Source organism: Oryza brachyantha, chromosome 12 (genome assembly GCF_000231095.2).
Source record: "Oryza brachyantha chromosome 12, ObraRS2, whole genome shotgun sequence".
NCBI classification, from domain to species: domain Eukaryota; kingdom Viridiplantae; phylum Streptophyta; class Magnoliopsida; order Poales; family Poaceae; genus Oryza; species Oryza brachyantha.
Window position 1 is genome coordinate 8,983,442 of NC_023174.2, and position 21,623 is coordinate 9,005,064.

General features: G+C 48.6%; 1 protein-coding gene and 1 long non-coding RNA gene across 2 annotated transcripts; one reads left to right on the plus strand and one right to left on the minus strand.

Moving 5' to 3' along the window:
• The first annotated feature begins 14,183 nt into the window (after positions 1-14,183).
• LOC102716094 (max-binding protein MNT-like) lies at positions 14,184-15,833 on the plus strand. The gene is made up of 2 exons (XM_040529404.1): positions 14,184-14,813; positions 15,084-15,833. Exons 1-2 carry the CDS (start codon positions 14,184-14,186, stop codon positions 15,831-15,833), a joined length of 1,380 nt encoding a protein of 459 aa, XP_040385338.1.
• Positions 15,834-16,153: 320 nt separating this feature from the next.
• LOC121056042 lies at positions 16,154-17,606 on the minus strand. The gene is made up of 3 exons (XR_005812963.1): positions 17,319-17,606; positions 16,608-16,851; positions 16,154-16,501 (listed from the first exon to the last, which is right to left on the minus strand). It is a non-coding gene; the product is annotated as an uncharacterized LOC121056042 (long non-coding RNA).
• Between the last annotated feature and the right edge of the window lie 4,017 nt (positions 17,607-21,623).

The window sequence follows — 21,623 nt, forward strand, 5'->3', positions numbered from 1 at the left end:
CTTGCGCCCGCGCGTGCCGCGTCGTCGCTGCTTGCCAGTCGCCGTCGCCGCTGTTCTTCCACCGCCGCCCGTGCGTCGCCGCCGTGGCCGTCGTCGCCGTCGCGCCGTCGCCGCTCGCCGGTCGTCACCGTCGCGCCGTCGCCGTCGCGTCGCCGTCGCCGTGCGCTGCCGTCGCCGCGTCGCCCGCCGCTCCCGCCGGTCGCCGCCGTCCGCCCGACCGCGCGTTCGGTCCCCATCTCTCTGTTCCCTCTCGCTGACGAGTGGGTCCCACTCGTCAGTCGCTCCCCGCGCCCGCCTTCTCTCTCCTCCCGGGCCCAGCTGTCAGCGCCTCTCTCCCCCTCTCTCTCACCGACAGGTGGTCCCCACCTGTCAGCCGTCAGTACCTCTCTCCTCGCTGACGTCAGCAGCCCCATTAATTGCGCAATAATTGATTTAGGACTTTTCTGTTTAGTTTAAAAAACCTAGAAAACTTCTAAAATTCATAAGTAATTCATCTAGTCTCCGTTTAGGTCCATTCAAATTTCATTAAATTCATAAAATTATCAAGAATCCATTAAAAATAGTTTCTTTTGCTGTTTCAGTAGAGTTTGTGCCTGTTTTATTTATTTTTGTGCTTTGTCGCTTAGATTCGGACCCCGCCGAAGAGCCGGTTTACTTCGAGATCGTCGCCGAAGTTCCCCAAGGGCCAGAGCAAGGCAAGTGACACTCATCCTTGAACATATTGAACCCATTATTGCAAATTCTCCGCTTTTTGACTTCAAATATGCATTGTTTTAATCAAAGTACTTACTTTATGCTATTTTCGGGTAAACCTTATCAGTATGCCGTTGTTTATCCAACTTTATTCGTTGCTGGACCAGGGGTAACTTGATTAGAGTCAGGCCTAGGTTAATGCTTAGCCATGCTTAGAACAAATAGCTCATGGGATCACATATAATTGTGCTTAGTTCTGAATAGCCGAGATAGTGATTCACTACCCGGTTCAGGTTAATGTCAACTAAAATATTGATATTGGTGGGCTATGGGTGCATGGTTTTGAGAGTCGCACCCATGGCGGTTAAGGACCGGTTCACGGGAAACCCTGGAAGTCGTTAAGTGCTAACCACATGCCGAAATGGGTAAGGTGGGATTTGGAGCATGACTTCGAACTATTTGACGTACCCAGGCAAGGGTAGGCGTGATGGAGTATGGACGGGCAATCGTGGTGTAACGAAAGCTTCTCCTGCTTCCGGATCTACCAAGGCACAAGAGGGGACTGCCCGACTTGGTGTAAAGGAGGGGGTGAAACCTGAAGTGTGGTACGATTAAATAGGGAGGGTTGTGTAACGGGTCCTATCACGGTCTCCTTTCCGGTATACCATGGTGGTATGTCGGCGCACGTTCAAGTGTAGTGGAGTCGTGTCTTGTGGGTACAGTAGTACACCTCTGATCAGAGTATAAACTATTCGAATAGCCGTGCCCACGGTTACGGGCGAACTCCCAGCTTCACTGTGATTAGTGAACCCTAATAACTTGAGTAAAATCTGTTATCACTTGGGACTATTGCAACGTGGTGTAACGTTGAGTAGTGGTTGGGCCTGTTGCAACGTGGTGTAACGTTGAACAGTGTTGTGGTACTTTACAACTGTTTATCTATTTATGCTTTACTGTATTTAAATTACCTTTATTCTTTTAATCTCTGTTATTTGTTTAAACTGCTGCTTTGTCGCAACTAACCTTAGCCTGTCCTTGTTAATCCCTATGCATCATTTATTTTTTTTCCCCCTTGTCCGTGTTACTTGTTAAGTACGGTGGTTTGTACTCAGCCTTGCTTAACTTTCCCCAACCCAGAGCTAGAAGCAGAGTCCGATGGAGGTGCCTCTCAGGAGTGAGCTGTTCCGCCGTCGAAGTGTTGCCTGTGGACTGGAGCCGTACCCGCTGGAGCTAGTCTACCCCTTTGTTTTTCTTTCCGCTGCATTTCCGATAGAATAAGTGTAATTTTTAGTTGTTTCTAGGAACGATGGTTATGTAATCAACATTGTCTTTTTGTGTACCCTGGCTGGTCCTGGACAGGGATTTAATACACAATTAAGTTCAGAAATTCGTGTGAGGAATTTCTGGGCGTGACAAGTTGGTATCAGAGCCTCCTTTGACCGTAGGATCAGCCCAATGGAAACCCTAAGAGCCCTCTGCTTTTCATGTTTGTGCATAGTTTGCGAAAGTTAGAGTGTTTTTGAAAATGGGTTGGTGTTTTTTCAAAAGTGTGAGTGATTTAAAAAGATAAAACCCCTTTGGTTGAAAAGTATGAGTAAGTCGATTTACGGGTAAAACTTTATTTACTTTCTTTCTTTTATGATTTATTTATCTTGAAATAAAATTTTGCATCTATTGATTCCAAATCCTTGTGCTCTTTAGATGGCTGACCACCCCTTGTACCATCGTGGAAACGGAATGACTGGATTCGTGGCAGAGTTGGCAAGAGTCTCATTCACCGCAGGATACTCCTATGAGCCGGAGTACACCACGATCCATCCTCTAGAAGGCGAGTTTCCTCACCGAGTAAGATTGGAGCTACATGGAATCCCCGGTTTCCTCCCTAACTTGGAAGCAGAAGGAGCTGGAGGTTCGCATGAGCATGCCTGCCAGGAAGCTGCCTACAGTCTGATGACAACGCTCAGGGCCAGGCATGACCTGACGTTCCGACATTCGGCTTACCGGTATCACCCTGGTCGTGGACCCAATTCCATGGTCAGTAGGTTTCGGTCTGCCCGAAGTGAGCAAGACCCTACCTTCGGTAGGATGTGCACGGTGCTGCAGGGTCTCGACCAGATGCATCATGACCTCCACGAAGCGTCCAAGGCTCTGAACGACGCCAAGCTCACCCAGATCGTTCGCCTGCAAGATGAGGTCGACCGCCTGAAGAAGGAGAACGCCAGGCTCAAAGGACTCCCAGAGCCCGGAGGTGCAAGGTGTCGCACGACGGCAAGAAAGCGAACCTGTGGGCCGCCAAGAGTTCAGTCTTACCCCGGTGCCCCGGATGAACCAGGACCCCTGATGCAGATGGTGCCAACCTCTCCGACCCCAGTGCCTGAGGAAGGTGTCTCCCCGTTCAACGCAGCAAGGAACCCCAACAGGGTCGTCACAGTCTCGAGCAGCAGTGAGTCCGCTTCTGGTGAAGATGAAGATGGCCTCCCCAGCAACTCAAGAAGCCGCTCTGAAGACGAGGAAGAAGATCCGTCTCCCGTCGTCGATCGTCGCTCTCCTTCCGCGCCCTAGACGCCGCCCTTAGCTTCGTTTTAGTCGTTGTGTGCTAGTTTTGGTGTGTTAGGTTTGCTTCGCTTGGGGCTAGTGGTGAACCATAGCAGTAGTGGGGTTATGGTTGTGCCGCCAGGAGTTGTGTGGTTTTTAAGTGTGTTTCTTAAGCAAGATAATTACAGTTCACTAATTAAATAAAGCCCCTGTTTGCTTAGCCGTTTCTTTTTCTTCTTTCTCTTTCTGTTCCTCCCGCCCCGCAGATGGTAAACACCCGCCACGGCAACCGCGACACCGACCAGTCCAGCACCGGAGGACCGCCCCCGCCGCCCCCGCCGCCCCCACCAGAGAACCCCGTCGCTTGCCCAGGTTCTTGCTAACCAGACGCAGATGCTCTCTTGGATGATGCAGCAGATGCAACAACAACAGCAGCAGCACCAACAACTGCTACAGCAGCTTCTAAATCAAAGTCAGAATAACCAGCAACAGCAGAGGCCACCCCCAGTTCAGTCCAAGTTGCCGGAGTTTCTCCGCGTCCGTCCCCCAACTTTCTCAAGCACCACCAACCCCATGGAGGCAAGTGATTGGCTCCATGCCATTGAGAAGAAGCTCAATCTACTGCAGTGCACTGACCAAGAGAAAGTCTCTTTCGCCGCACATCAACTGATGGGTCCCGCCTCTGCTTGGTGGGATAATTTCCTGGTTACCCGCACTGCTACCACGGAAGTAACTTGGGCGGAATTCTGTCTTAACTTCCGCAAGGCCCATATTCCCGACGGGATAGTCACCTAGAAGAAGCGTGAGTTCCGCGCTCTACAGCAAGGTACCAAGACAGTGACAGAGTACCTTCATGAGTTCAATCGCCTAGCGCGATACGCTCCCGAGGATGTCCGCACCGACGCCGGAAGGCAAGAAAAGTTCCTCGGAGGCTTGGATGATGAGCTGAAGAAGCAGTTGCTTTCGGGCGACTATGCTGATTTTGAGAAACTAGTAGACAAGGCCATCCGCCAAGAGGACCAGCACCTCCAGATGGACAAGAAGAGGAAGGCTTCGCAGTTCAGGTCTAACCAGCCGCCTCCTCAGAAGCCCCGATTCCACACCGGCCCCTATCCTCCGAATCAGCAACACGGGCAATCAACCTTCATTGTCCGCCAGCATCGTCCTTACAATCCCAACAACTTCACCAGTGCTTCGTCCCAACGTGCTCCACCTCAGCGTGCTCCTCCTGCACCAGCTCCCCGGCAACAGAATGCTCCTCCACTGACAGCTCAACCTCCTCCAGCCAGGAAGGATGCAGGTGCAAAGCCTAGGGTGTGCTACAACTGTGGCGACCCAGGTCACTTTGCTGACAAGTGCCCGAAGCCGAAGCGCAGTGGGCAAAGGTTCGTGCAAGCTCGCGTGAATCACGTCACCGCCAAAGAAGTACAGGCTGCGCCAGAAGTAATACTGGGTACGTTTCCTGTCAACTCCGTACCTGCTACAGTACTTTTTGATTCTGGTGCTACACACTCTTTTATTTCAAGGAAGTTTGTGGGAATGCTTGGGTTAAAAAGGGAAAAGTTAAGAGACCCGATGCGGGTTAACACTCCAGGGCATAGTATGTTCTCGGACCTTTATAGCCCTGTTGTGCCCATAGAAATCCAAGGGACACCCTTTCTAGCCAATCTCATCCTTCTCGAATCTAAAGACCTAGATGTCATTTTGGGAATGGACTGGCTTACCAAGCATCAAGGAGTGATTGATTGTGCCAAGCGTACAATCACCTTGACCAGCGAAGAAGGTAAAGTGGTGACTTATCAGTCGCTGGAGTCAGTGTCAACCAGGACTTGTTTGAATCAGATGGAAGCCGAAGAACAGCCCTCGGAAAAAGACAAAGACCCAAAGAAGTTGGAAGACATACCAGTGGTTTGCGAGTATCCGGAGGTGTTTCCAGATGATCTCACAACGATGCCGCCAGAAAGAGAGATCGAGTTCCGTATCGACTTGGTACCCGGAACCGCACCGATCTATAAGAGACCCTACAGGATGGCCGCCAATGAGATGGCAGAAGTGAAGAAGCAAGTGGATGAACAGCTTCAGAAAGGTTATATCCGACCGAGTACCTCGCCTTGGGGTGCCCCGGTTATTTTTGTTGAGAAGAAGGACAAAACTAAGAGAATGTGTGTGGACTATCGTGCTTTGAACGATGTTACCATCAAGAATAAGTATCCCCTGCCAAGGATTGATGACCTATTTGATCAGTTGAAGGGAGCCAGAGTTTTCTCCAAGATCGATTTGAGATCAGGGTATCACCAGTTGAGAATTCGGGAAGAAGATATCCCTAAGACGGCATTCACTACTCGCTATGGCTTGTATGAGTGTACGGTAATGTCGTTTGGACTTACTAATGCCCCGGCATTCTTCATGAATCTCATGAATAAGGTGTTCATGGAATACCTGGATAAGTTTGTGGTTGTCTTCATCGACGACATTCTTATCTACTCCAAGTCAGAAGAAGAGCACGAGCAACATTTGCGGATTGTGCTAGAGAAGCTAAGAGAACACCAGTTGTATGCCAAGTTCAGTAAGTGTGATTTTTGGCTGCATGAGGTGAAGTTCTTTGGCCATGTGATCAATGCCCAAGGTGTAGCAGTGGACCCCAGTAATGTGGAGTCAGTGATCAAGTGGACCCCGCCTAAGACAGTTTCCCAAATCAGGAGTTTCTTAGGACTTGCGGGCTATTACCGCCGGTTCATTGAGAATTTCTCGAAGATAGCCAAGCCAATGACACAGTTGTTGAAAAAGGAAGAGAAGTTCAAGTGGTCAAGTGAGTGCGGTAGGAGTTTTGAAGAGCTCAAGCAAAGGTTGGTTTCGGCACCCGTGTTGGTTTTGCCGGATCAAACGAAGGACTTCCAGGTTTACTGTGACGCATCCAGAACAGGACTGGGATGTGTGCTAATGCAAGAAGGAAAGGTGGTTGCTTACGCCTCTCGTCAATTGAGACCACATGAGGGTAACTACCCGACTCACGATTTGGAATTAGCAGCTGTGGTGCATGCCCTAAAGATTTCGCGACACTACTTGATCGGAAACAAGTGTGAAGTATATACGGATCATAAGAGTTTAAAGTATATCTTTACACAACCAGATTTGAACCTCCGTCAGCGAAGATGGTTGGAATTGATCAAGGATTATGATATAAGTATCCATTACCATCCAGGCAAAGCAAATGTAGTTACAGATGCCTTGAGCCGGAAGAATTACTGCAACGCTGCGATGTCAACAGAAGTTTGCAAGCAGTTGCAACAGGAGTTTGAACGACTAAATTTGGGTTTAGTCGAAGAAGGTTTTGTGGCAGCCCTAGAAGCGCAGCCCACTTTGGTGGATCAAGTACGCCAATCCCAAGCAAATGATCCGGAGATAGCCGAACTAAAGAAAAATATGCGAGTTGGTAAAGCTCGAGATTTTTCAGAAGATGAACATGGAACAATCTGGATGGGAAACAGGTTGTGCGTACCAGATAACAAGGAGTTGAAGGAGTTGATACTCCAAGAAGCTCATCAAACCCAGTACTCCATTCATCCTGGGAGTACTAAGATGTATCAGGACCTCAAAGAAAAGTTTTGATGGGTTAGTATGAAGAGGGAAATTGCAGAATACGTCGCCTTGTGCGATGTTTGTCAACGAGTCAAAGCAGAACACCAAAGGCCAGCAGGACTATTGCAACCTCTCCAGATTCCAGAATGGAAATGGGAAGAAATCGGGATGGATTTCATCACTGGTTTACCAAGGACTGCTGCTGGTCATGACTCGATTTGGGTAATTGTTGATCGACTGACGAAGGTCGCTCATTTCATACCAGTTCACACTACCTACTCAGGGAAAAGATTAGCCGAGATTTACTTGGCTAGGATCATGTGTTTACATGGAGTACCGAAGAAGATCGTTTCTGACCGTGGGAGTCAGTTTACTTCAAAGTTTTGGCAGAAGCTACAGGAAGAATTGGGAACCCGACTGAACTTCAGTACAGCCTATCATCCTCAGACAGATGGTCAGACAGAGAGGGTAAACCAGATTCTTGAAGATATGCTCAGAGCTTGCGCTCTCGACTTTGGTGGAATGTGGGATAAGAATCTACCGTATGCAGAGTTCTCATACAACAACAGTTACCAAGCCAGTCTGCAAATGGCGCCTTTTGAAGCATTGTATGGGCGAAAGTGTCGCACACCCCTCTTCTGGGATCAAACAGGAGAACGTCAAGTTTTTGGGACTGAAGTTCTAAGCCAGGCCGAAGAGAAGGTCAGAATAATCTGTGGAAGGTTGAAAACAGCTCAAACCCGACAGAAGAGTTATGCAGATAATCGTCGAAGGGACTTAGCCTTCGAAGCAGGAGACTATGTGTACCTCCGCGTCACACCTTTGCGAGGAGTACACCGGTGTCAGACCAAAGGAAAATTGGCACCATGTTTTGTGGGACCATACCGGATAGTGGAACGCAGGGGAGAAGTTGCGTATCAGTTAGAGCTCCCTGCTAACATGGCTGGAATCCATGACGTGTTCCATGTGTCGCAGCTCAAGAAGTGCCTGCGTGTGCCTGAAGAACAGACCAACTCCGAGCACATCGATCTACAGGAAGATATGACTTATGTAGAGAAACCAGCACGGATTCTAGAAACCAGTGAAAGGAAGACTCCGAACCGTGTGATCAGATTCTGCAGAGTCCAGTGGAGTCACCACTCAGAAGAAGAAGCGACATGGGAAAGAGAAGATGAGCTCAAGGCCGCCCATCCGCGCCTCTTCGCCAGTGCCTCCGAATCTCGGGGTCGAGATTCCGTTTAAGGGGGGTAGGTTTGTCACACCCGGAGTTTCGTCCTAAGCCTAAATCGTAAAAAGGAATCCGTAAATAACAGTTGGCTTAATTAACTCAGGAAAAATCCCTCTAAAAGGAATTAATTCAATTAAATCGAGGCTCGCAAATCGACTAACAGGATTTAAATTCAAATTGCAGAAGTATAAAATTTGGCCAAACAAATTAATTTAAAACTCGGCAAAAGTGGGGTTTTCCTTTTTCCCTCCTTTTTCCTTTCTTTCTCCCTTCCTTCTCAAATTGGGCCGAAGTCCAATTTTCCTCCCTCTCTCTTTTTCCTTTTTCTTTTTCTTTTTCTTTTCCTTCCCGGGCCGGCCCAGCCGAGCCGGCCCGTCTTCCCGCTCGGCCGGCCCAGCCCCGCCGGCCGCTTCCCTCCCTTCGCGCGCGCTCCCGCCTGGGCCGCGGCTCCGGCCCAGCTCGCCCGCTCGCCCGTCGCCCGCGCCGCGAAGTCCATCGCCGCTCCCTCCCCTCTCGCGCCACTGATAGGTAGGGCCCACCTGTCAGTGACTGCTTCGCCGCTCGCCCGCGCCGCGCCGCGTCCGAGCCGGACTCTGCGCCGCCGCGCCGCAACCGCCGCCGCCGCAACGGCCGCCGCCGAGACCGCGTCGTCGCTGACTCGGTCTCCAACCTCCGCCCGCCCTAGCCGGTCGCCGCCACCCTATAAATCCCCTCCGCCGCCGCGCCGTCGCCCACTTTCCGCCGTCGCTCGTGTCGTCGCCGCGCTGCTGCCTCTCGCCGCCGCCACGCAATCTCATCGCCCGTCGCCGGTCGTCGCCGCTCTGTTGCGTCACCACCTCCGTCCCTCTGTCGCCGACTTGTTGCCGCCCTCGCCGTCGCCAGGGAGCCTCCTCGGCGCCGCGCGTTCCCTCGTCGCCCGGCCGCCGCCGCGTCTCGCCCGTCGCCGCCGCCGATCGATCTCCACCGCCACCGTCGATCTCCCGCGCCCGCCCGCGTCGCCACCTTCGCCTCGGTTTCGCCGACCCGTCCGCGCTCTCGCCGCCGGTGAGCCCCCGCACCCTCCTCCCCTCTTTCTCCCCCTTTCCGGCCGACCGCCGCCGAGTCGCGTGCCGTCGCCGGACGAGGCCGAAGCCCGCCGCTCCCGCCGGCCGCCGTGGTCGTCGTTGCCTCCGCGTCGCCGACGTCTGGCCGCCGTCGCTTGCGCCCGCGCATGCCGCGTCGTCGCTGCTTGCCAGTCGCCGTCGCCGCTGTTCTTCCACCGCCGCCCGTGCGTCGCCGCCGTGGCCGTCGTCGCCGTCGCGCCGTCGCCGCTCGCCGGTCGTCGCCGTCGCGCCGTCGCCGTCGCGTCGCCGTCGCCGTGCGCCGCCGCCGCCGCGTCGCCCGCCGCTCCCGCCGGTCGCCGCCGTCCGCCCGACCGCGCGTTCGGTCCCCATCTCTCTGTTCCCTCTCGCTGACGAGTGGGTCCCACTCGTCAGTCGCTCTCCGCGCCCGCCTTCTCTCACCTCCCGGGCCCAGCTGTCAGCGCCTCTCTCCCCCTCTCTCTCATCGACAGGTGGTCCCCACCGGTCAGCCGTCAGTACCTCTCTCCTCGCTGACGTCAGCAGCCCCATTAATTGCGCAATAATTGATTTAGGACTTTTCTGTTTAGTTTAAAAAACCCAGAAAACTTCTAAAATTCATAAGTAATTCATCTAGTCTCCGTTTAGGTCCATTCAAATTTCATTAAATTCATAAAATTATCAAGAATCCATTAAAAATAGTTTCTTTTGCTGTTTCAGTAGAGTTTGTGCCTGTTTTATTTATTTTTGTGCTTTGTCCCTTAGATTCGGACCCCGCCGAAGAGCCGGTTTACTTCGAGATCGTCGCCGAAGTTCCCCAAGGGCTAGAGCAAGGCAAGTGACACTCATCCTTGAACATATTGAACCCATTATTGCAAATTCCCCGCTTTTTGACTTCAAATATGCATTGTTTTAATCAAAGTACTTACTTTATGCTATTTTCGGGTAAACCTTATCAGTATGCCGTTGTTTATCCAACTTTATTCGTTGCTGGACCAGGGGTAACTTGATTAGAGTCAGGCCTAGGTTAATGCTTAGCCATGCTTAGAACAAATAGCTCATGGGATCACATATAATTGTGCTTAGTTCTGAATAGCCGAGATAGTGATTCACTACCCGGTTCGGGTTAATGTCAACTAAAATATTGATAATGGTGGGCTATGGGTGCATGGTTTTGAGAGTCGCACCCATGGCGGTTAAGGACCGGTTCACGGGAAACCCTGGAAGTCGTTAAGTGCTAACCACATGCCGAAATGGGTAAGGTGGGATTTGGAGCATGACTTCGAACTATTTGACGTACCCAGGCAAGGGTAGGCGTGATGGAGTATGGACGGGCAATCGTGGTGTAACGAAAGCTTCTCCTGCTTCCGGATCTACCAAGGCACAAGAGGGGACTGCCCGACTTGGTGTAAAGGAGGGGGTGAAACCTGAAGTGTGGTACGATTAAATAGGGAGGGTTGTGTAACGGGTCCTATCACGGTCTCCTTTCCGGTATACCATGGTGGTATGTCGGCGCACGTTCAAGTGTAGTGGAGTCGTGTCTTGTGGGTATAGTAGTACACCTCTGATGAGAGTATAAACTATTCGAATAGCCGTGCCCACGGTTACGGGCGAACTCCCAGCTTCACTGTGATTAGTGAACCCTAATAACTTGAGTAAAATCTGTTATTACTTGGGACTATTGCAACGTGGTGTAACGTTGAGTAGTGGTTGGGCCTGTTGCAACATGGTGTAACGTTGAACAGTGTTGTGGTACTTTACAATTGTTTATCTATTTATGCTTTACTGTATTTAAATTACCTTTATTCTTTTAATCTCTGTTATTTGTTTAAACTGCTGCTTTGTCGCAACTAACCTTAGCCTGTCCTTGTTAATCCCTATGCATCATTTATTTTTTTTCCCCCTTGTCCGTGTTACTTGTTGAGTACGGTGGTTTGTACTCAGCCCTGCTTAACTTTCCCCAACCCAGAGCTAGAAGCAGAGTCCGATGGAGGTGCCTCTCAGGAGTGAGCTGTTCCGCCGTCGAAGTGTTGCCTGTGGACCGGAGCCGTACCCGCTGGAGCTAGTCTACCCCTTTGTTTTTCTTTCCGCTGCATTTCCGATAGAATAAGTGTAATTTTCAGTTGTTTCTAAGAACGATGGTTATGTAATCAACATTGTCTTTTTGTGTACCCTGGCTGGTCCTGGACAGGGATTTAATACACAATTAAGTTCAGAAATTCGTGTGAGGAATTTCTGGGCGTGACACGGCGCGTGGAGTGACTCGGCACAATAGAGCCGACGGCAGGAGCGCAACGGCGGCGGCACGACACACATCGGTGCAAGCAACGACCGATGAGCGATGACGCGCATGCGTCGACGGGTGATGCGACACACGTGATGCGATGGAAAGGTGCAGTGGGCGGTGGCATAGGCGGCGCACGGCGAGCGGTGTGGCGGCGACACGAATAACACGGGCGACAGTGATGCGACGGGCGTCACGACGGCCAATGCATGGACGTTGGAAGAGAAAAAAAAAGAAAGGAGAGGAGGCGATGGTGGTTTAGGCGTGCGCGCACAAGCAAGAGCGAGGGCAGTGAGAGGGTGAGGTCGAGTGGCAGTGACGGGTGGCAGGTGACCAATTTAAAGGGGAGGGGGAAGGCGGCGAACATGGCTGGAGGGGTGGAGGACTTGGTCCTTCCTCTCGTTGTTGGTAAGGAGTGGGCGGGGCGATGAGTACAGGCGACGCGGGGTGTGGGCGTGTGGGACGAAGTGGGATGGGGGAGTGCGATCAGGCTGTGTGGTTGGTGGTTGCCTAGACCGAGCGTGGAGACGAGAGGTGGGAAATGACAGGTGGATCCGACCTGTCATCCACTCTAGGAGGAGGGGAAGCCTAGGTAGACTCAGCGGCCAATTGGGCCATGGCCTTGGGCCAGCCCAGCGGGAGGGAAGGGGGAGGGGGAGGAGAGGTAGGGATGTCGGCAGGCCGTGCGATGGAATGGGCCAAAGCTAGCCCATTTGGCAAAGGGATATGAAAAGAAAGAAAGAAATGAGAAAGGAAATTGAAAAAAAAAGGGGATTTAATCTTCCATTCCTTATTTTAATAATTATTTTATTTATTTCCACTAATTGAAGTTTCACTTGAAGTCTTGTTAGCGTATTTGGATGCTTGCGGAATATTTTAAAATACCCCTACAAGTGGCTTCTAATTATTTAAATAATTTTATTTGGGGTTTGCTCATAATTAGATTTAAACGAATTGTTTTTAACAATTTATATTGGTTAATTGGGCTGGTAAGAAAATTTGGGGGCGTGACAGCAGCCCCGCGCGGAGAGATCCTCCCAAACCTCTTCACCGCCTCGACGCCCCGAACGCGCGCTGTAGTTCCTCCCGCTCCTCCTCATTCCCGCCCTTCCGCTCCACGATCCGCATGAAGTCCTTAAATGCCAGCATCAGGTCGCCGCCGCCGCCGCCGCCATTCTTGTCGAGCCCCACTGCAGCCGTGGATCCGCGCGTCCCCCATGGACGTGAAGAACTCCCAGGGCTCCTCCCGTCCATGTTCCCTTTCTAGCAGAGTAGCAGCACGAGCAACATGGTCGTGAACCGCCGCCGGATACGTCCCTAGCACGAGCAACCTTTCTAGAAGAGTTCCAGCTCTTCTCCCTTCCGACCGCCGCAGCACCGACGACTGACATGCATGCGTCCTGGCTTCTCTAGCTCCGTCGCCGCCGAATAGATCCCCAACTCTTGGCGCGGGTGGCGCTGCCGGCGGCAGTGGCTAAGAATGGGTTGGAGAGCGGGTCGTCCAGCCCCGGTGAGCCTGGGTAGATGAACCGCCATAACTCTTCGGCCGCTGTGCTCGCCTAAGCCCCTCGGATGCGTCGTCGTACACGGCGAGGAGCATCAAGGATAATTTCAATTTTGAAAAATACAGTATGAGAAAAATGAGCTTGGATTCTGATTTGTGGGTCCGTATTCACAATGGCACGATTTCAATTTTGAAGAAATACCAACGGCAACAAGGCGTGGTTTCGTTTTTACCATTCTTAAAAAGTACCGGGGCTAAGAAGACTTCAAGTGAAACTTCAATTAGTGGAAATAAATAAAACAAAATTATGAATAAATAAAACATTAGGGATGGAAGATTAAATCTTTTTTTTCCTTTTCCGTTTTCCTTTCTTTCTTTCTTTTCACGTCCCTTTGCCAAATGGGTCGAAGACCGAATGGGCCAGCTTTGGCCCATTCCCTCACGCAGCTTGTCGGCATCACATATTCTCCAACCTCTCCCCCTCCCCCAGCCGACCGCCGTGTCTACCCGGCCTCCCCCTCCTCCTGGTGTAGATGATAGGTGGGGCCCACTTGTCATCCCCCACCTCTTATTGCGACGCTCGGGCTAGGCAACTGCCAATTGCTCGACACGCCTGCTCTCCCCCATCCTGCCTCGTCCCACGCGTCCACACCCCGCGCCGCCCGTAGCCACTTCTCGCCAACAACGGGAGGGACGACCGAGTCCTCCACCCCTCCGGCAATGTCCGCCGCCTCGCCTATCGCCCGTCACCGTCACTCGACCTCACCCTCTCACTACCCTCACTCTCGTCCTAGCGCGTACGCCCAAACTCTCGCTCTGATTTTTACCATCCTTAAAAAGTTCCTCAATGTATCGAGAATTTTAGTATAAATTTTTAGTATCTTAAGGTACAATACCTCAAGGTATCATAATTTTTACACTAAAAAGTATATGGTAACTTGAGGTACGTTTTCAATGATAATAAAAAAACTCTTTTCAAAAAAGCTAAAGTTGTAATGACACGGTTACTTCACTTAATTAATGGCACCCTGACTACGGAGGCACACATAGATGCAACACAGTATTATAAAAGGGGGTATTTTTGCAATTTTTTCTTCTTGTTGTTGGTAGGATTAGGAAGTGGTCGAATTAGGAGAAGCGTGAACATCAAGTAGAAGCGTGAAATGGATCCGCATCGGATTCGGATCCCACGGCTGCCTTCAAAACCAGAGCGCCCCCTCCCTCCCTCGCTTCTTCTTGCCACTCTGCACGCGCGTCTCCCACCGCCACCGCCACCGCTCTCGATCGATCCCGCCCTCCCCCATGGCGGACCTCAGTTTTTTCCTCGGGATAGGGTTTCGCTTCAACCCGTCGCCGGAGGAAGTGGTCGCCTTCTACCTGCCAAGGCTCATCGCCGGCCAGCAGCCCAGCGACACGGAGGAGTGCATCCACCGCGCCGACGTGTACGGCGCCGAGCCCAAGGACCTCGCCGCCGAGTTCGCCCCGGTCGCCAGGAGCACCAATGGCGACCGGTTCTTCTTCACCCAGTGCAGGAGGATCAGAGGGAGGTTCTCGCGCAAGGCCGGTGGCGGCACCTGGGTCTCGCAATCCAGCAGGGCTATCAAGAACCCGCAGGGGGCCAAGATCGGGGAATCCAAGAACTTCCGGTTCAAGAAGAAGGACGGCAAGAACACGGATTGGTTGATAGAGGAGTACCACGTCTGCGGCGGCGAGGAAGCCGGCGATGTCGAGCCCGTCGTCTGCCGGATGTACGTCTCCCCGAGGGCGCCGCAGGACTCGGCGGCGCGCCAAGAATCCGCCGCCCATCCGCCGCCGGTTCCGAGGCGAGGACACCCGCTCCCGCTGCGCCCAGCCCCGCCGCCGCCGCTGCCGAATCAAGAAGCGCCCGCGGTGATCACGCAGCCGCAGGCGGCCCAGACGAGGCCCCCGCCGGTTGGCCCCCTGCCGTGCGCCGGGAAAATGGGCGGTGCGGTCTCGGCACGCCCGGCGCTGCACGAGAGTTGCGCGACGGCTCCCGCGCCGCCTCGTCCACCCATCCAGACCTACCCGCCGGGTGCGTCCCAGCAACCACGGCCGCCATGTGCACCACAACGACAGGCGCCGCCGCCGCCAACCGCATCGCTGGCCGGAGGACGACACCGCATTCCACCACCCGCACCGCCGCTTGCTGCTCGACCGGCGGCGATTGCGCCGCCACGTCAGGTGGCCGTGATCAAGAAGCAGCAGGAGCCCCTGAAGAGGCCCACGCCGGTGGCGCAGCCGCCGTGTGCCAAGAAGATGAGAGGCTCCGTCTCGGCAATCCCGGTGGCGCCCTCACCGCCGCCACAACCGCCGTCTCGACGCGCCATGGCGCCACCTATCCAGACGACCTATCCGAAGGATCCATTCGAGCCACCACCGTCGACGCCATGCTCACCAGAGCCGCCTGTGCCGCCTCCGATTCTTGAACCACCCGCAGCTCTCAGCAATGGCGATGCCAAGAACCTACACGACGAGTTCTTGAGATCATTGGACGAGGAGATCTTGCGCAGTCAGGGAGAACAAGAGATGAACCAAAAGCAGCTAAACGACGACGCGTCTTCGCACAATCACTGGAGCGAGGAAGACCTCGACGACCTCAAGAAACTACTGGGACCTGAGCTCGACCAAGCTGACGGCGCCAACGAAATCATCAGTGCAGACGACAAGACCGACGACGAGCTCATGGATGAGTTCACGAAATCCCTGGAAGACGAGCTAGAGGAGGCTGACGGCGGTGACGAGCCACAAAAGGCACTTGATAGCGTGGATCTAGGCATGCTCTGTCGTTCCACACAAGAAGAAGACGAAGACAAAGAAGAGAAGGAGATGCAGGAGGCGTTTGATGTGCTTGACAGTATCGATGCTGATGGATTGGATGAGGAGTATCTCAAGATCCCGTTGAAGGACTACGAAGACAAGCTCTTCATGTAGTTATTATGCCTCAATACGCTGTGAATTCGTAGGCTGGAGAGATTTTGTCGAAGAGAACACGTGCCAACTTTGTATTTATATCATGGCACAAGTAGTTACGAACAGTTGTAGCTTGTAGTAGGTTTGAAAGTTTTGTCGTACAGAGTGCAATTGTTTTATGTATTATCATGGCACAGGAATATATGTATTATATATGAGTCTATATGAACGTATGTTTCAGTTTGCTTTGTAGTAGTTTCATGAATTTTCGACGCGATGTCGAACCATGTGCCATATAACAATTGTTAAAAACTTGAGAGCAAGTTGAGAATGCGGGCACATTTTGCATCTCGGCTTTCTTACAGCTTGAACAAAGAAGAGCCACGCTGAAATTAGGCAAAAATCTGCTGATCCAATCACTCGGCAACAACAAGATTAAAATGCATTTGACGGAATAGAACTAGACGGCTATTGGTTTCCTGAATGTATCCCTGATCAACATGATTCCAACCAATCCCAAACATTCGTAATTGTACACCAAATAAATGTGCGCAGACCGCAGAGTCGTAGAGTTCATACACCCTGAACTCTCCCTCCATAGCAAGTAGAAACCTAGGTAAACTTATACATATTCAGGCTGGATCGATTCCAGTCTGGGCATTCTCTCCCAGCACAATTCTGCACATATCCTGCAAGCAATCAACAGAGAACCTGCATTAACATGACTGAATATAGCTAACTGCAAGAATATGCACCAAATATAAACATCTATTTCTTCAATGTGATTATTCATACCGAGTAAAACTTTTAACTTGTAACTAGTCTCGTGAAATTGCATTGACCAGGCCAAGAAGAACACACCGTTGTCTCTAAATTGTAGGTCCGCACTATCTCAGGGTGTGGACAGATGTGGCCATGCCATGGCCAGGTGACAGTGTTATCAGCCCCAGGGAGGAATGGTTGGGAGACTTGCAATTTGCTCCTCATAATGTATGCATCAGATTCATCCTGGCACTAATTTCCTCCTTTGGCAATACCTCTGCAGCATGAAAATCACTGAACATGAGAATCTGTTCAAATAAACAAAGTTTAAATAACAATTGTGAGGTTGCTCTTGCCAGTACTGCAACAGTTCCAGATGGCATCCCATGAGATGCAGATAAAAATGCAAAGAAAAGCATAAATATGTTCCAGAAGACATCCAGAGTTGATGTCTTAAACTGAGATACATTGAACTTTAGCTAAGAGATTCGTCCAAGGTGCTTAATTAATAAATCATTCCAATTAAATTTATGAAGTGTGCTTCTGAATTTTCTAACAAGAAAAATGCAGTATGAAAAATTCTACAAAGTGTGAAACTAGCCAGAATTCCATCAATCAAAACAGGCTATTCTCGAAATAAGCACATGAAAACAGAGGTAGTGTGGGTCAATTGATTGATTGCCGCAAATTTTAATCAGCTTGAGCAGGATACAAATTTTAGTAGCACCCCTATGTGATACATACCTGGAATTGCATTGTAATATAATGGCGTGTGGGCCATGATTTATCAGCTCAAGTCTCAGAGCTCCTATTTTGGTCTTAGCAGTTCTTATGCTCGTGGTTTCCAATCAAACGGATGGCTGGACCATCCTTCCATCGAATGCAAAGACCTTTACTATTTGTCTCGTCCGAAATGAAATAAAATCATAACCAGTGAACCAGCCTGCTTGTCCTGTCAATCAGGAATGTCTTCCAAAGAGCGCATCTTCTATGATCCACAATAACCCATAATCATTGACAAAAGGGCTTATGTTGTTTGCAGGCTCGTAGCACATCAGCATAACAAGTTACCACAAGCAATCTGCTCCAGGGTTATTCTGATAAAAATTGAAAAATACCAGAGCTTTGAGCCACCGAAGAATTCAAGTGACTATTACTAAGGATTATTTGAAATAGATCACGTCAGGTCATGCACCATGCCATGCTATCATATAGAATGCATTAGCCAATTATACAGTGAAGCAGATGATGTCAGAAAAATGTTGTTGGAATTGGATAAAAAAAAACACCAAATTAGGAAGAACTAGGCACCCAAATTCAGTTGTTGAACCGGATAACACTATACTTGAGAAAATCCAATCTAATAATATGCCTAGTTGACACAAAGGTAGACAATTCTATACAATGAAACTCTCTATATACATTCAATTTCAATATATGTGTATAACCTCAACAATCAAGGTTCTGGAGCAGACCAGCAACTGTTGGATCAAAGATTGCAGGCTCGATGAATTGAAACTGGCATTAATAATTTATACTGGATTCACATTAATGTAGGGTATTTTTTCATTGCCACATACTCCCTCCTATTCCATAATATTTGTTATTTTGGATAAGGACACGGTATCCACAAAACATCTTTGACAAGTATTTTCCATTACAAGACATATAGAAATACTAATAAATATATGAGTTTGTTGAACCATCTTCCAATATTAGTCGATTCATATAGTCACCATGCTTCTAAGGTAAATATTTTAAAAGTTATTCTTAGTCAAAATTATAAAAGTTTGATCTCAACATTGTCCAAAACAACAGATATTATGTAACTGGAGGGAGTAGTGAAATTCATAACTCTTGGAAGATTCTAATCAGGCTGAAAATCAGACCATTCTTATTTTGTATCTGTTAGAATCAGTTTACTTATTATGGCACCAGCAAGTTCAGTATTTATTTGTTATGGTATACAATCTATATACACATCAAACATTTACAAAATTATATAGAATTTAGCTTGTATCCAGCAATAATGCAAAAACAGAACAAGATAAGGAACCCGTAGGCATCTACAAATTCTAATTATTCTAGATATATGCGAAAAAAATACAATACAGTGACTGATGTCAATGGGCTGCCCCCATCGTAACACTGCTTTTGTTTGATCACTGATAGCCAAATTGGAAAGTTGTTGATCATATCGTTGTACAAATTTCACAGATATCATTATGCTCTCCTTGTGTCGTAAATGATGTTTGGTAAAAAAAAATTGTTGCTGAGTATGTAACATCCAAATAGTTTGAACAGTATGAAAGTGCTCAATTGGAAAACTGGTTGTGCTTCATTAAATAACTAACAAAATTTAACATAAAGAAAATGTCTTTATTACCAGCCACAAACTATGGTTGCTGCTCCTAACACTACTCTGAACTCTGGAGAAACTAGCCTTTGGCTGTAATAGATAAAGGTTGTATGAAAGGTGAGGTTCTTACTATCTTACTACAGATGACTAGGACTAACTGCTATTTTTGTTGTCTTTATGGACTATATGGAACAGAATGGCACCATATAGGTCTCAATTTCTCACCAGGTGGTTGCTCTAAGATGTCATTTTTTTTCTACAATGGTGGTGGCAAGCCGCCAAGCCCTGAAGGCAAAGGAGCAAGTAAAGCTGGATACAGCACTGAAGCTGTGAAGGCCTAAGCTAAACGATTGAAGGAGAAATACTAACCTGGGATTCAACAGTCTAATCTTCTGAAATAGTTGTTTGCAGGATTCTGTTCAGGGTACTGATATATTTTGTATTGTGATATTGGTCAGTTGTGCTGTTTTCAAATCATGTCACTTTGGTTTATCATAAGTCAAACATATTCAAATTTGACCGATTCTATAGAAATTCGATACCAACATGTTTTAACTTTTAACACAAAAATTAAAAAAAAATACTATAAATCTGTATCAAACGATGGATTTAATGAAACTGATTTTGTGCTGTGGGTTTTAGTAATTTTTTCTATAAACATGGCCCAAATTAAAGAGGTTTAACTTAGGACAACCCCAAAATCTCTAATAATATGAAATGCATGGAGTAAAAAATTGGGCATATGAAACATTTGTAACTTTGTTCTAAACTTTCAATAGTCGGACCTCGGTTTTCTATCTAACAAAAGGGAAAAGAAAACATGTCAAACAGTTCACATCGGCTAAAACCTGCAAAAAATTCGATTACAAGCCAGTTAACTGAAAGCACTAAGGCCACGAAACCTCTCTACCAACCAGCTTAAACCTCAGGCAATCTTTGAGAACAATAACAGAAGGATGGTGCATCACCTGGAAGCAGCGGAGAGAGAACGAGGAGAGGACGAAGAGAAATGCCCGAGAGATTAAGCAGTCGCTGGGCGGGAAATGGAGCTGGCTCGGTGGCTTCTTCGGCGGCAGCGAGAGCGTTGGCTTGGTGTGTGCTCGAGAGCATCGGAGATGGGGATTTGGCCCCCCGCCCTCCCCCTCCCCCGCGGTGTTCGCGGCTATCCAAAACCCCCTCTGCCCCCGAGCAGTCCCGGACAGGTGGGTCTGGACTCTAGACCTTGATGTCCACACCTCTACTATAGAAAAAGACAAAGGCTACTTCACCCTTTGAATTATCAGAGTTGGGCTACTTAATCTCTTAATGTATGAAACTAGATTATCCAACCTTTAAAATACGAAACCAGTTCAAATACCTCTCTAAAGTGGTTTCATAAGTGATTTTGCTGATAACATGATGACATAGGGGTGGTTTTAGGCATGTGGAATATAGAAGAGGCAGTGACATGGTGGTAGCCAGTTTAGTATGTTTTTTTTTCCATAAGTGAACCAGCTTGAGAATGATAAACATTAGTGATAATATGTGATTTTTAAGATTGTTGATCAATGAGTGAAAAGAAACATTTGGTTCAACTTCAAGTTTAATGGGTCAATCTTTATGCCATGCAAGCAATAACGCTATCACGTTAGCATCTACATGACAAAACCACCTATAAAATTGTTTCAGGAGGTTATTTGATCTGATTTTGTATTTCAGAGGGTAGAATATCCAGTTTCATACATTAGAGGTTAAGTAGGCCAACCCTAATAGTCCAGGGTATGAAGTAGACTTTTTTCCTTTATTTATGAAAATGCTTACGACCAAACATAACAACTAGGACGGCAAGGAAGAAACGTAATGACATTCATAGACCCAAAAGATTAATAAAGAGGAATGTTTCATCATACAAAAATCGTCATACGTGTAGCAGCGTTGCTTTATTTGAGATGTTACATATGGATTGCAATGTTCTTTTTTTTTAAGTGACTCTACAACACTTGTTGATTTTTTTCTTAAATCGCACAAATATAACTATAGTATAATTATTAATTATAGTTTGTTGACGCTAAAAATAACAACGACGTGTCACACACGAAGGCATGGAAGTTACTATAAGACCACTTCAGTGTAGAACCTAAATCCATAGGTTGCTGGACATGTCAGTTAGTTTGATCATGTAACTAATAAGATATAATATGGAAAAAACAGTTAAACCTAAACCGTTATCGGTCGAACAGCCGATACCGTTTTAGGACCTTAGCCGATGAGCTAGACGATCGACTCTACAGTAATTTCATGATAATGAATAAAAATATACTCAATCGGCTAAATCAGGAGCAGGTTAATTACCAAATAGCCAGACCAACCAATTAATCTTAAAAAATCGGACTTAACTGAGACAGTTTTAAGGTTCATCAACCGATCAGACCAATCTGATGCTTATTGCACACACAATCAGCAGCCGATAGGAGACTAAGCATGGAATTTGAGGTAAACTGGATTGCTATAACAATTACTGATATGAAACAATAGTAACTAAACATATACATGCTCGCGCTAGACCTAGAAGATCGGACTAAACCAAGACAGTTCAGATCTAAACGTAATCATTGCATGAAATAAGTAAACATTGCATTGTATGTCTAATCGAATATCAAACCAACATAATCCATCAATTTATTCACTAATATTAGCTGATCAGACAAGTT

Coding starts and splice junctions, on each gene's coding strand:
- LOC102716094 (XM_040529404.1), top strand. CDS start 14,184: ATGGCGGACCTCAGTTTTTTCCTCGGGATAGGGTTTCGCTTCAACCCG. Junction 14,814..15,083: donor CCCAGACGAGGCCCCCGCCG/GTTGGCCCCCTG, acceptor CCGCCACGTCAG/GTGGCCGTGATCAAGAAGCA.